Below are 15,142 nucleotides of genomic sequence, written 5' to 3' on the forward strand. Positions count from 1 at the left end.
TGGATTCTGGGTACATTATGAAGGTAGAGTCAACAGGGTCAACTGAGTCAACAGTATTAATGGACCACATTCTCCTTTGTTCATTTAGTTCCAGGAACTCCTACACTCACATGCCCTAGTTGGCTCCTCCATCCTCATTGGGGGGCTGAGTTAGAGGGGCAGACTACAGGGACACAGCTAAATTGGGGAGTTTCCAAGTGTTGTTAGACAAAAGAATTTGGGACTCAGACATTGTGTTCTCCATGAACAGCCGCTATTTTCCATTATTAGCCCATATAATGGGCAGGGCCTCTCTACCTGCTGTCTCCCTTACCCTGCCTGATCTCTACAGACTAGTTATTTACTAGGTCTCTGTTTGTCCAAATGAGTGTGTGTGTGGCCCCCAGGGTGTGTTGGTGACACTCAAAACAGTCCTGGGTGTTTGGTGTTTGTATTTGATACAGGCTAGGGGGCAGCATAACATGGGGGTGTCAGCCTTCAGACCTACGCCAGCCATTTCCTCCTGTTTATTTACACAAAACACAGTGGGGTCAGACCTGATCCCAGAGAAAATGCACACACACACTTTGGCCCCAGGTTAGGCATTTTTGGAAAGCCTGGAAAAAGCCAGGTTAGCCTTGCAAACGCTCTCAGGCCAGCAGGGGGTGGGGGAGGTAAGGAGGGGAAGTGGGTGACCAGTAGGCTCTGGAGTCAACAGGCCTCACCCTGTTTGCATTGTGCTGCGGTGGGGGGTGCATTATAAATGTAGACAGCCAGAGGGCTCCTGGCTTCAGAACCTACCACTGCACTGGTTCTGAGCGTCTATGCAAGCCTCACCAGGATGAAGCTGCCAGGCCAGAAGGAGTTTGAAGCCCCTAGTGCTCATGAAAATGTTCCTGTAGGGGAGCTGGGTAGTGGCCTTGGCCCCAGCCCCAGCCCCAATGGCCCCTCAGACACAGACAGCAGGGAACTGGGGGTACCCAAGGACCCTCTGCTCTTCATTCAGCTGAATGAGTTGCTGGGCTGGCCCCAGGCGCTGGAGTGGAGAGAGACAGGCAGGTGAGTGGGACCCAGGCTGGTTCTATGGAGTCCTTCCCCTTCCCCAGCTGGGGCCTGCTCCATGACTTTCAGCTCCTCCTGTGGGGCTGCTTCTCACCAAAATTAGGATTTTCCTCTGTATTCCCTTATTTGGGGGCCTCACCCTCCATCATACTCAGCCTCCTCTGCAGTCTATTTTTGAGTTCCCCAAGACCCAAGATGAGGGGTGACTCCAGGGGAGGGGCCTACTCCACATCACTGGTCCCAGAATGCCCCTACTGCCTTACTTTCCCTGGCTCCCCTGCGTTCCTGCTCCTGGGTGTGGGAGAGATACCCTCAATGACACTATCTACCCACCTTCATCACAGGTGGGTCCTATTTGAGGAGAAGTTGGAGGTGGACGCAGGCCGGTGGAGCGCCCCCCACGTGCCTACGGTGGCCCTGCCCAGCTTCCAGAACCTCCGCAGCCTGCTGGCCGAGGGCCTTGTACTGCTGGACTGTCCAGCTCAGAGCCTCCTGGAGCTCGTGGGTAGGCTGGGATCCTTTGCAGGGAGGGCCTGGGTAACCATGCCATTTCCCTAGGATTTCCTCCAAAGTCTTGGAATCTTCCAGAGCTCACCCCACTCCACCCTAGGGATTGTCTATCCTTGTTACAGAGTAGAGATGGAAAACCAGAGTACAGAAGCAAGTTCATTGATCCCTGCATTCCCTGAGACTCCAGAAGGGAAAGGGGCCTGGGTGGAGGGGGAAGGGGAAGGAATGGGGGGCCAGAGAACTCTCAGGAAGGGGTTTGAGCCCTATATCTGTTCTCCAGAGCAGGTGACCAGGGTGGAGTCACTGAGCCCTGAGCTGAGGGGGCAGCTGCAGGCCTTGCTGCTGCAGAGACCCCAGCACTACATCCAGACCACAGGCACCAGGCTCTGCTGGGGTGAGAGGCTCTTCCCTGGGCCCAGGACCAAGACCCTGGGGTGGGAGGGTCCCAGCTCTCCCCTGCACCATCCTGGGCCAGAGGAAGCTGTTGGTAATGCTGTGGGGAGAAGACTGGGTGGGTGGGGTTGAATCATAGCAGTAGAATTCTATGAAGCGGTGTACTTAGTAAGTACTGTGCCAAGAGCTTTACATGTAGTATCTCATTTAACCTTCAAAACCACCCTGTAAGTAGTGCCACAATTATCCCCATTTTAGTGATGAGAAAACTGAGGGAAGAGTGTGCACTAGTTCTCGCAGCTTGTCAGTGGCAAAACTGGTTAGGGAGCCCTGGTGGATCCACCCCCAAAGCCTTTGCTCTTTGTCACTGCATAATCCTGGTTTGTAGGATCTACCCATCAAAGAAAGTCTTCTTATGATGAGGAAGCTCCCTTGAAGGAACAGGTTTGTGGCTTTTCCCTGGGCAGGGCTAGGAGAAGGGTTAGGAATGAACAAAGCCCACCCTCTACTGGACCTCTCGTCAAGTGAGATCCTGCCTTACCCAAATAACCTTTTATACTCTGTGTCTCCTCGAACTCCCACTCAGCATCAGAACCCCCTGAGACAGAGGCTGCCTCCAGGGGCTGAGGCAGGGACTGTGCTGGCTGGAGAGCTGGGCTCCCTGGCACAGCCACTAGGGGCCTTTGTTCGACTGCGGGATCCAGTGGTGCTGGGGCCCCTCACTGAGGTGCCCCTCCCCAGCAGGTGAGGCTACTGAGTGGGATACAGGACCCTGCAGCCCAGATGAAGGGTCTCTACTGGGGAGGGGACAGGGGGTCTTCACCCCATTCTCTGAGGATGTGTGGGGATGAAGCTCAGAGGTCTGGGGAGGGGGGGTGGTCAGGGATGCGGAGCAGATGTGCACGTGAGAGTGTGGATGGGTGCTGGTCGGGAGATCAGAGCTGAGCATCAGAGGCCAGGGCTGCCCCATGGGAAAGCAGCCTCCCACCCACTCTGGGGCCTGGTTCCTTCCTCAGGTTTTTCTGCCTTCTCCTGGGCCCCCCCATGCTGGCAAAGGGCTACCATGAGATGGGCCGGGCGGCAGCTGTCCTCCTCAGTGACCCGGTGAGCTGGGCAGGTGTGTGTGTGTATGTGCACGCGCATAGGCTCATGTGAGTGTGTGAGCTTGTGTGTGGACAAAGCCCAGAGAGTGGCTTTGTGTCCATGAGCATGGGGACTGAAATTTCCTTGGCTCCGCAATATAGCGGGAGCCATTACTGGCCTAGTGCTGGCACACATTAGGCACTCAATGGATACTCATTGAATATATGAATGTGTGAATGACCGGTTTGCCTATGTGACTCGTGTGTGTCTAGTTTTGAGACTGTGAAAATGCATGCAGGAGTCCAGATGTGCATTTACCACTCATTCTGAGCCCCTGTTCCCAGCAATTCCAGTGGTCAGTTCGCCGGGCCGGCAACCTTCACGACCTTCTGGCAGCTTTAGATACCTTCCTAGAGGAGGTGACAGTGCTCCCTCCAGGTCGGTGGGACCCGACAGCCCGTATTCCTCCACCCACATGTCTTCCCTCTCAGCACAAAAGGTACCTGGGGGCCATTCATCCCAGATCCTTCCCCACAGGCCCTGGGTCTAATCCCACTGTTAAGGAGAGGTGGGGTCCCAGGAAAGAGAAAAGGACCTGTCTTTGGATTTGGAGGTCAGCAGACCTAACTCTGAGTTCTGCTAGACAACTCTCTCGCTATGAGACCTGAACAAGGATCTTCCCCTGCCCAAGCCCGGCTTTCACAGGTCACAGTATGACCTGTCCCTTAGGTTGAGGCCCACGTCTCCACGGTCAGAACCTGGCTCTTAGCCGCAGAGACACGAGCAGCCGCCAGGGGGCAGGGCGCCATGAGCTCCGGGCCTAGCAGCGGACAGGCTGGAGATTCTCTGCCAAGCTGAGATTCCCCTTCTCAGGCTGCTCTCTCAACTGCGCGAAGTCAAGGGCATCACCGCCCCGCATGTGACCCGGCCTGAGGACAGGCACCGCCACGGGCTGCAGGCATCCAGCCCGGAGCTGCAGCGGACCGGCAGGTGAGGCGAGCTGGGTGGGAGCAAGGGTTGGGGTCACAGGGGAACACAGGTGTGTGCTCACTGTGGCAGTGGCTCACCCGGCCACAGGGAAAGTAGCGGGGACGCGGGCGTGGGGTGTGGAACCTGGATCCTGACGACCCACGGGCGGGAGGCTGTTTGGGGGCCTTGTCCAGGATGTGCGCAGGAAGGTCTCGTGGTACCCCAGCGATTTCCTGGACGCCCTGCACCCCCAATGCTTCTCGGCTGTGCTCTACATTTACCTGGCCACCATCACAAACGCCATCACTTTTGGTGGTTTGCTGGGAGATGCCACGAACGGTGCCCAGGTGAGTGGGTTGTGTGAAGGGGACAGGCACAAGCTTCGGTGTCCCGCCAGCTAGTCCCCTTCCCCTGGGACTATGGGTGAGTGAAGGAGGCTTCCTGGAAGCTCGGGCTTCTGTACTGAGGACTACAGGGTACTGTGCTGAGCGCCTTTCGGCTTCCAGGGAGTGCTGGAAAGTTTCCTGGGCACAGCGGTGGTTGGAGCTGCCTTCTGCCTAACGGCAGGCCAGCCCCTCACCATCCTCAGCAGCACGGGGCCAGTGCTGGTCTTTGAACGCCTGCTCTTCTCCTTCAGCAGGTAGGAGAGCTCCTCCCACCTCACTGGACCCTCACTGGCTGCTCCTCAGCCTGCTTCTGGCTGGTTCAATAGGAGAGGGTGGGAGCTATCTGTCTGGCTCGAGTGGCACCTGACCTGGATTAGGTGGGGAGCAGATAGCCTTACCAAGCCCTGCCTGTCTCTCACCCTCACAGAGATTACAGCCTGGACTACCTGCCCTTCCGCCTGTGGGTGGGCATCTGGGTGGCTACCTTTTGCCTGGTGCTGGTGGCCACAGAAGCCAGTGTGCTGGTGCGCTACTTCACCCGCTTCACTGAGGAAGGTTTCTGTGCCCTCATCAGCCTCATCTTCATCTATGATGCCGTGGGCAAAATGCTGAACTTGGCCCATGCCTATCCCATCCAGAGGCCTGGGTCCCCTGCCTATGGCTGCCTCTGCCAATACCCAGGCACAGGAGGTAGGTGAGGGAAATAGGAGCCTTCGGTAGGTTAGGAAGGATTTGTGTGTGGGGGGATTGTACCCTGACTGTCCCCACTGGTGAAGTTCAGCAAAATGCTGAGTATTTTTTTACCCAATTAATCAGCAGTGCTTTCCCCACTCTGGTTCTGAATCAATTGAGAAATAAGACAAAGGAGGGCCCAATATCATCTTAATTTCTAATAACACTGATAAAAGAACATGGGTTATATATATGAATGGGCTTCCTAATGATGAAGCCAAAATTAGATAGACTTACCCACCCAGTCATGGCAGCCCTAGACACCACTGTCTTGCCCCAGGGGAGCAGAGCCAAATGCACACACCAAGTAGGCAGCTCATATCTGAGTGAGGGGAGAGGAAGGCATGCCCTGCTTCATCTCCCAAACTCACAAATCAAATAAACCACTGCTCTTCTCCTGGGTAAGAGTGACCGAACAGGAGGAGAGTGGCCTGGAGAATTGCACTTGCATATGTCCCTCCACATGGAAGGCAACACCAGGACTGAGAAAGACGTGTCCTATCTATTGTGTGCCAGACTCTGTGCTAGGCATGGACAAGACCAGTTCTGGCCCTGGTGGAAACACACAGATGTGTGTGCTCATCCATTCAGCCATCATGTGCTGAGCATCAGCACAGGTTCTGTGCTTGGCACCATGGGTACAGATGGGTGGAGAATTTGAGGGGATGAGGGCATGAGACAGTGTCCTGAGGAGTACACACTTGGTAGTGATGGAGTCAGCAGATAGATGAGTCACAACTAAGAACTCTGTGGTTCAGCTGGACCCATAAGATTAGAATCCTGTGGGGCTAGAGAAGGTTCCCAGTGAAGGGGGCATACACCTGAATTCTCTGCTTCCTAGGAAATGAGTCTCAATGGACAAGGACAAATCCAAAAGACAGAGATGACATCTTAATCATGGTGAGGGACTGTTACTAGGAGGGTTTGGGAAAGAAAGGGTGGAGGCCAAAGTACTGGTTCCTAGCTCTTCTCACCCCACAAGCTAGGGAAACCTTCATGGGTCACTGAGGCTCAGCCATTTCTAGGTCTCTATGGCTGGAGACCTCCCATCCTGGGCCCCTGGTTCCTCCGTGGGTCCTCCTTCCCTCGAGGTAGGTTTAGGAGAGCAGGATGTTTACTTTGCTGCCTGTAACCCCATCCCTGACCACCCCTCCATATAGGACCTAGGCCTGATCAATGCATCCTTGTTGCCTCCACCTGAGTGCGCCCGGCGAGGTGGCCTCCCTCGTGGCCCTGGCTGTCATACAGTCCCAGACATCGCCTTCTTCTCCCTCCTCCTCTTCCTTACCTCCTTCTTCTTTGCCATGGCCCTCAAGCATGTGAAGACCAGCCACTTCTTCCCCTCTGTGGTGAGTGTCACCTTTCTTTCTGTGGGAAAGGCCTAGCTCTTGGTCTTGGGTCCTGTCTGCAAACGGGAAAGATGTGGAAGAAGGGGGATGGCAGGCCTGAACATGACTGAGTCTCCACTGTGTTGCCAGGTACGCAAGGTACTCAGCGATTTCTCCTCAGTCCTGGCCATCCTGCTGTGCTGTGGCCTTGATGCCTTCCTGGGCCTAGCCACACCAAAGCTCCTGGTGCCCAGAGAGTTCAAGGTGAGAGATGGGGTGGAGGGTGGGTATAGAGGGGAAAGCAGGGCCAGCAGACCCTGGAGAAAGAAGATGCATAAATCCCACACTTCTGTTCCTCTAAGCTTCTTTCCTCACTTGTAATCTAGAAATAGTAATAATAATGGCCTCACAGAGTTGTCATGAGGACTAAATGAGGTACTGCAGCAGACACATAAGTGAGAACATAACACACAGTAGCCATTATTAGAGGGTAGAGGTTAAGAGGATGGGTTCTGGTCAGCCAGCCCTGAGTTTGAATTCCAGTTCTACAACTTCCTAGCAAGGCAAGTTAATGCACACTTCTTTGCCTCAATTTTTTCATCCATAAAATGGAAATAATAAATGCCAATAGTTCCTACCCTATCAGTTGTTTTATGGAAGATCATGAAGCATTTATCACAGTGCTTGGCACATACCAAGTCCTTAATAAATGTTAGCTATGGTTGTTATGGGCTCTCTCTACTTTGGGCCTGGCCCTGCCCACTCTACTACTCTTCACTCTCTCTTTGCACACTTATTGCCTGCTCTGATCCAGTAAAACTGACGCTCCCTCCCCTGAGCATGACAGTGTGCAGGATAAATCTTAGCACTGACTCTCAGACTTTGCCTGTGCATTTGGAGATCTCCTCTCCAGCTTTCTCCAGGACGGGAGAGCAGTGGGGGCTCCAACTGGGGCAGGTTCTGGGGTCCCCTCCCCCACACAGACGCTTGTAATGAGAGCAGATGCAGACACACCCAGCCCTTCTCCTGCCCCTGACCCAGATCAAGGCAGGTCTAAGCCTGACTTGCCCCACCCTGGATGGGGGGGGGGCTAGGGAAGAGGGATCTGAATACCAAGAAGCATAGGCAGGCACCATCCACCACCTCCTCCTTCTCTTCCAGGGATGATGGGACCCTGAACCAGAGGGTTCAGAGCCCCTGGCGCCAGCCCAATCTCCAAGCTGGTACCCCTCCCTCTTTTAAGGGACAGGGATGCTTTGAACCAGCTGTGTACACACACACCTAGCATCCAGTGTCTCATGGCTGGGCGTAGGGAGGCAGGTTGTGGAAGAATGCCAAGACTAAGGTGTGCAGGTGAGATGCTCTTGGGAGACCCTCTCCAACCTGTCTGTGGAATACTCCTCTTGCAGCCCACACTCCCTGGGCGTGGCTGGCTGGTGTCACCTTTTGGAGCCAACCCCTGGTGGTTGAGTGTGGCAGCTGCCCTACCTGCCCTGCTGCTGTCTATCCTCATCTTTATGGACCAGCAGATCACAGCAGTCATCCTCAACCGTGTGGAATATAGACTGCGGGTAAGGCTTGCTGGGTAAGACCCGAGACCAAAGGACAGAAGCTCCAGGGTGGGGTCCAAGCTCCTCCTCTCCCAACTCAGAGGACAGAGCGCCTAGGCCTGGGCTAGCTTCATCCTCATTGCCCCCACCACTACCTGCAGAAGGGAGCTGGCTTCCATCTGGATCTCTTCTGTGTGGCTATGCTGATGCTGCTCACATCAGTGCTTGGGCTGCCCTGGTATGTCTCAGCCACCGTCATCTCCCTGGCCCACATGGATAGTCTTCGGAGAGAAAGCAGAGCCTGTGTCCCCGGGGAGCCTCCCAGCTTCCTGGGCATCAGGTGAGGCTGGTATTCAGGAGGCTGGAATGAGAGGTGGGCAGCAAGATGGGGTAGTGAGGTGCATGGCAGTGTTATTTGGGCAGCTTAATTCTAAGCTGGTGCCCCAGAAGCACTGCAGTGGCAGAATGGGTGGGTTCTGGGCTCTGCATTGGGTGAGTCAGATCTTCCCCTCTCTTCCTTCAGCCACGTGGACTGGGAGGGGTCTCAGGAGGAGCACCATCAGTGTAAGGGTGGAAGTGAAGGTGCCCCACTCAGTGTATAGGTTACAAAGGAATCCATTTCCAAAACAATTTTGTAACTGTTGGAAACACAATCTGTCTAAAGTATACGGAATCAACTTTGTAAATTGTGAAATCTAAGTCTTCACAGCAGTGTAAAACTTGCTAATTTTCCATCAAAATAAAAATGAAGAGCAACTATGAACTTGAATTGATGGAGAGGCCTGGGACTCTCATGTTGAAGTGCTCTGCCCCTTCCTCTCCATCAATTTTTCACATAAAACTAAGGGTCCCTCCCTCAAGGTGACCTATTGGGGTATCCCTCTAGTTTCCATTTGCTACCAGGGTCTGTACTGGTGTCTGGCCAGGATCTCCAGCCTAGATGCCCCAGGGGCTCTCCTAGAGCAGAGCAAACTCCTCTTTCTCCCCACAGGGAACAGAGGCTGACAGGCCTGGTGGTGTTCATTCTTACAGGAGTTTCTATCTTCCTGGCACCTGTACTCAAGGTACCTTTGTTAGGCTAGAATCAGGGTCATAGCAGTAATAATAATATGTATGGCAAGAACTGACACTTACTGTGTGCCAGGCACTGTGTTAAGTTTTCTCCATACCTGATCTCATTCAATCCTCATATTAACCCTGAGAAGCATATATACTTAGCAAATGAGGAAGCGGAAGATTAAAGAGAGAAAGTAACTTGCAAGAGCCCACCAAGAGAGTCAGTTTCTCAGATCTATGTGAGAACTCAAACTCTTATCCAGTGGCTTTCTACCCAGTGGGGCAGAGTGTGGGCGTGCCACCACCATCCCCTAGGGGCCAAGTGCTACCCTTGCTTCAGCCTCCCAACAAGCCTAGGAGTATGGTTGTCATACCCCACAAAAGTTTGAAGCAAAAATCTTCACTTCTCCCTCACCAGAGGTTTATAGAACATCTGCCGTGTGCAAGACTCTGCTGGGTACCTGGGAGAAGTCGGGGGGGCAGGGGAATATTGAAAAGGATTATGGAACCAAGCCCCTACCAGCAACACACACAAACAAAAATTAAGTAACAAGTAATAGCAGAAAGGTTCAACAAGCCAAGACAGCAAAGCAGTCAAGGAGGGTGTGGAGAGTATCAGACAAGAGTCTCTGGCAGGATGACAAGAGGTTAGGGAAGGGAAAGGCCATGGAGGCTGGGTGAGAGTGGAGCAGCAGAAAGAGCCAGATGGACCGGATCAGCCAGTTACTAATTAGGTGGCTCTCATTCAGCAGATATTTACATAGCATAAGCCTTATGTCAAGCACTGTTCTAGATATTGGGGGTATAATGGTGGTCAAAAGAGATCATGTTTCTATCCTTGCAGTCTGGTGAGAGGAGACAGGTTTTTAAATATTAGAACAAGAAAATAGGATAATTTCTATGAAAAATAAAAGAGGATAAGGCGATGAAGAGTGCCAGGGGCTACTTTAGATCAGGTGGTCAGTGAAGGCCTTTCTAGGGTGTCATGACATGAGGCATGAGTAGTAAGAAGGAACTGGCCATGCAAAAGTCTGGGGAAAGAGCATCATTTTAGGTAGAACAGCAAAGCAAAAGGGTTTGCAAGAGGTAAGAACAAACTTGGGCATGTTGAGGGAAGGAAAGGAGGCCAGTAGAGTGGAAGCATAAAGAACAGAGGAGGCTATGATAATTGTTTAATCCCTCTGAAATTCAATTTCCCCATCTGTAAAATGGAGAATAATAGAATTTATTTCCTCTGATTGATGTGAGGATTCAATGAGATCAGACTTGAGAAGCGTGAAAGGAAAGGGAAGGCCTGGGCAGGCTTGGATGCCAGATGCTAGGCAGGGGTTGGAGCCTAAGGTTGGGCATCTGGGTGGTTGGCAGAGGTAAACTCCTCTGCCAGCTCTCCAAATCTTTCTACCAGTTCATCCCAATGCCTGTGCTGTACGGCATCTTCTTGTACATGGGGGTGGCAGCACTGAGCAGCATCCAGGTGAGCCCATTAAAATCACCTAGCAACTCCTTTTTTCTTTCCTGCTGGCATCTCCTGCCTACACTTGCCAGTTTTCCTCCTCTCCTCTTTTCCTATCTCTCCTGGGCACAGGGACTCTGTTGCCATGCTCTGGATGGGGAAAAGCCAAGGGAGCAACCTGCCTCTGCAGCACTATGCTGGCTGAGACAGCTAACAGTGATACCTTTCTGTCAGGCTACCTGAGTGTCCTGCTTTCCTTTTGCTCTTTTCCCCCCAGTTCATGAAAAGAGTGCAGCTACTGTTAATGCCAGCAAAGCATCAGCCAGACCTGCTGCTCTTACGGCATGTACCCCTGAGCAGGGTCCACCTCTTCACAGCCATCCAACTCTCCTGCCTGGGTCTGCTTTGGATAATCAAGTCTACCCCTGCAGCCATCATCTTCCCCCTCATGGTGACTTGGGTCAGGGTTGAGCAGTGTCCTGGGGGGTCCTGGGAGACTCTGGGCCTGGAAGGGTGGCCAAGGCCTCCACAAGAGGAAGAATCTCCTCTCTATCACTTGCCAGGCTCTGCCTGGTTGAGAATCCTAAGACAAAGAAAGGTGGCAGAGGGACACCTAGAGACGGGCTAGTCCTGTAATACCTGATTCAACTCCTTTCTCAACCTCTTTGGGTTGATCAACCACAGATAGGAATATAAAACCTGGAAGAAAACTGAGGTCCTAGGAGAGGAAATGCTGACCCTTTTGTTAGTCAGTAAATAAAAACACAGGTGGCTTCTGGCATCATTCTTACTCACTGAGGAAGTTAGGAGGCTTGGGCTTTGCAGTAGAACCAATCTGCTTATCACATCCCAGTTGTGTGACCTCCGGGAAATAACCAATCTCTCAAGGTCTCAGTTTTCTTCTTTGTACAATGGGAATAATTATTGTACCTACCTCATAGGAATGTTTTAGCATTCAGTGAAGCTGATATACAATGCCTAGCACATAGGAAGTATTCAATAAATGTTACTATTATTAATGTTTCTGCTGCTGTTGCTGACAGCCCTGGGCTATGTTTCTGTTCCTGCAGTTGTTGGGCCTGGTGGGGGTCCGAAAGGCACTGGAATGGGTCTTCTCACCACAGGAACTCCTTTGGCTGGATGAGCTGATGCCAGAGGAAGAGAGAAGCAACCCCGAGAAGGTGCTGGAGCTAGAGCACCCATTCAGTGGAAGTGACAGTGAAGATGTAAGCTCCAGGCTGGGTCTTCCAAGGGGAATGGGACAGGGGTTGGGAGAGCCCTCTTATCTAGGAGCTGTGCTAAATATCTCCATTAAGCCTGAAGATCTGATTAATGCAGTAACTCCCCTTAGCCTCTGTATTGACATAGGTAGATTGAAGGGTTGAGGGAAATCTTTCTTCAGAGGACAGGGGCCCTGGTTTATGACCCCATGGGGGTGGAAAGGGCTCAGGTAACAGCTCTAATGGGCTGTCTTTTTCAACCCTGGTCTTTGTTTTGTCTTGTGGTGGGTTTATATCCTGCCACTGGGTCCCTTCCTCTGTGCTTATCTCTCATGGTCTCTGTCTTTCTGTCTATTCCCAACCTATCTTGGGATCTCTCTCCCACAGTCAGAGCTGATGTATCAGCCAAAGGCTCCAGAAATCAACATCTCTGTGAATTAGCTGAAGTAGGAGTCTGGGAGTGGAGAGACCGGGAAACTGAGCATGAGGTAAGGGTGTGAGGGAAGTGCTCCTGGTGTTGAGGATGGGTAGGTGCGGGCTCAGACCTTGGAAACCTCCAGTGTGATGACCAGCCCTGTTTTCTCTTCATACTCTTCATACTCCAGTCCTTTAGGAGACCTAGAGTGGGGAAGGAGGGGTAGAAAGGTCTGTCCAGAGGGAAGAATGAAATAGGCAAGGGTACCTGGGCTTGGCTCTCTGCAGTTCTGAAGTTGGGTCAGTAGAGGGAGTTCAAACTTACACCAAATGGGATATGGAGATGGAAGGTTGTGGGGGGCAGTGTAGAGGCAGGTGTAATGACAAAAGAATGGGAAGGAGTGGGGAGAAGAGGAAGGGAGGATAAAACCTATGTTCCTTCCCCTAGCCTGGGAGGCTCCTCCCCTGGGCTGCTGAGCACCATACTCTAGACAAGTGGAGGGATTCTTTATTACTGACCCTCTCTGCCATTCCTTCATTTTATTCATCCATATAGCAAGCATTTTCTGAGTACCTATCATAGAGTATCTTGATACTAGAGATACAGTGGTAAGACAACCATAGTCCCAGACCTAAGGAAGCTTAAGTCCCAGTGGGAGAGTCAGACAAACAAATAGGCAACTGTTAGAGTGGAATAGTGCTGGATAAGGGAAGCACAAGCACTGGGAGCAGAAGCCTCTAACTCCTTCTTGAAGGGTAGTGAAGGTGGAGTGCTATGAGTTGGTGAAGGGTCATGGGAGGAAGTGGTCTATAATTTGAAATCCAAAGAATGAATAGAAGCTAGTCAGGTAACTGGGCCTAGTGGTGTGTGCCTGTAGTTGCAGCTACTCAGGAGGCTGAGGCAGGAGGATTGCTTGAGGCCAAGAGTCCCAGGCTGTAGGGTGTGATGATAATGCCTTGAATAGCCACTGCACTCCAGCCTGGGCACATGGGAAGACCCTGTCTCAGGGGAAAAAAAGGGAGCTAGGATAAGATGGAGGGAAAATGTTCTAAGCAGAGGCTACAACATGTGCACAAGCCTGGGATTATTTGCCCTTGATAAGCTGAACTCTCTTTTGGGCCACAGAACACACTCCTCTTCATGGTTCTGCAAGCCCAAGAATCTAAGAGCCTCCACCACTTGCAATGGGAAATTTGGTGGGCTAGAGGCACAAAGGGCAATTTACTGGCTGGCCCAGAACAAGATCTCCTGGGCTTTCCTTATGCCCTATCATTCCTTTTGCTCTGTTATTTGCAGTAACATGTCTTTGAGCACTTGCTCTGGCCTCACCATGTCTTCTCTCAGTTCACAGGTGTTTACTCACGAAGTCAGGACATTGTTGGCCTTTGGCTTAAGTGCTAGATGCTCAATCAGCTGGGGACCCGGAGCAATGGGGCAAGACTGAAGGGCAGCTGGCCAAGACCTCGGTTACCTCCTGAGCTGGAGTGGAGAGTGGCAAGGAGCAAGTAGGTTAGCTGTGTGCTTAGGAAAGCTGATGAGCTAGAAGGACTTATCAGGCCCCATTCACTCTCCACCCATTAAAGAGACCTGAGCCCAGAAGCCCTTCCCAATTTGAACTTTCTGTTCTCACAAATTCTCCTTTTACAGAATCTTGGGGCCATCAGAGAACTCTTTTCTCCTTGCAAAAAGGAGAAAAATTCCCTCTTTCTAGAATAAATATTCCTTTATTTGAAAAGATTTTTACACATATAAAAAAATCCTTATTATTGTTTTTTTTGACCACAAAAGTAAATGAGGTTACCAGAAAATATTGAAACAGAAATGTACACAGAATTATATAATTCTGAAATGGATACCATCCCGGAATACCTAGTGTTCATATTTTAGTGTATATTGTTCAGTTTTTTTCAATGGACACATTAATATTTTTATTAAAATGGGATTATACTGTGGAGTTCTGCAATATGGTTGTCACTTAATATGCATTGGATATATTCCCCATGTCAGTACACATGTATCTACCTGATTCTGTCATCTGCATAGAATGAATAATCTTATATATTGAAAAAGATACCACATCTACAAAAGAGCATATATGAGATGTCTTCTGCAAGTGCAAGAATTTCTCTAGAGTATATACCTAGGAGAATTAAAGAATAATGATGAAAAAAAGACCTGTGTATCTAGCACTCAGGCTAAGAATTAGGGTATTTCTAGTACCTTAGAAACTCCTCTACTCTTTATGTCCTTTCCATATCATATCCCTCTTCCAGGTAAACATTATCCTAAATTTTATAGTAATTGTTCTCTTGCTTTTTTTTTTATAGTTTTAACACTTATTTATGTATCCTTATGTATATGTATGATCATTCTGCCTATTTTTGAATATCATATAAATAGAATCATAGTACATGAATTCTTCTGTGACTGCTTCTTTCACTCAACATTGTTTTGTGAATCAATTGTGTTGATGCATATAGTTGTAGTTTGTTCGTTTTCATTGCTATATAGCACTGCATTGTATGACTTTACTACAATTCAATTATCCATTTTTCTATTGATTCAAAGAATTCATTGGTGAAGCCACTGGGGCCTGGAGCTTGCTTTGTGGCAAGCTTAAGTTGATTTAAATTTTTTATTATAATTTTCAGGCTCTTTATTTCTTCTTTAGCCAGTTTTGGTGAATTGTATTTTTCCAGGAATCTTTTCATTTTATCTAAGTCTTCATATTTATTGATATAAAGTTATTAAAACCCTTATCTGTTTAATCTCTGTAGCACATTTAGCTATGGTTCCCCTATCATTTCTTTTTTTTTTTTTTTTTTTGAGACAGTCTCGCTTTGTTGCCTAGGCTAGGGTGAGTGCTGTGGCATCAGACTAGCTCACAGCAATCTCAAACTCCTGGGCTCAAGCAATCCTTCTGCCTCAGCCTCCCGAGTAGCTGGGACTACAGGCATGCACCACCATGCCCAGGTAATTTTTTCTATATATATTAGTTGGCCAATT

General features: G+C 50.5%; 1 protein-coding gene across 1 annotated transcript; it reads left to right on the forward strand.

Moving 5' to 3' along the window:
- Positions 1–778: 778 nt before the first annotated feature.
- On the forward strand, positions 779–14,648 carry SLC4A9 (solute carrier family 4 member 9). The gene is made up of 22 exons (XM_012748901.2): positions 779–1,038; positions 1,386–1,546; positions 1,832–1,945; positions 2,333–2,388; positions 2,531–2,688; positions 2,961–3,048; positions 3,372–3,526; positions 3,901–4,017; positions 4,169–4,343; positions 4,503–4,636; positions 4,810–5,072; positions 5,956–6,014; positions 6,275–6,463; positions 6,593–6,706; positions 7,852–8,013; positions 8,154–8,332; positions 8,984–9,056; positions 10,454–10,522; positions 10,779–10,952; positions 11,572–11,727; positions 12,109–12,209; positions 13,481–14,648. Exons 1-21 carry the CDS (start codon positions 821–823, stop codon positions 12,160–12,162), a joined length of 2,868 nt encoding a protein of 955 aa, XP_012604355.2. The 5' UTR covers positions 779–820; the 3' UTR covers positions 12,163–12,209; positions 13,481–14,648.
- The last annotated feature ends 494 nt before the right edge of the window (positions 14,649–15,142 follow it).

The sequence above is a fragment of the Microcebus murinus genome, chromosome 21, assembly GCF_040939455.1.
Source record: "Microcebus murinus isolate Inina chromosome 21, M.murinus_Inina_mat1.0, whole genome shotgun sequence".
In the NCBI taxonomy this organism is placed as follows: domain Eukaryota; kingdom Metazoa; phylum Chordata; class Mammalia; order Primates; family Cheirogaleidae; genus Microcebus; species Microcebus murinus.

Coding starts and splice junctions, on each gene's coding strand:
- SLC4A9 (XM_012748901.2), top strand. CDS start 821: ATGAAGCTGCCAGGCCAGAAGGAGTTTGAAGCCCCTAGTGCTCATGAA. Junction 3,049..3,371: donor CTGTCCTCCTCAGTGACCCG/GTGAGCTGGGCA, acceptor CCCTGTTCCCAG/CAATTCCAGTGGTCAGTTCG. Junction 4,344..4,502: donor ATGCCACGAACGGTGCCCAG/GTGAGTGGGTTG, acceptor TTCGGCTTCCAG/GGAGTGCTGGAAAGTTTCCT.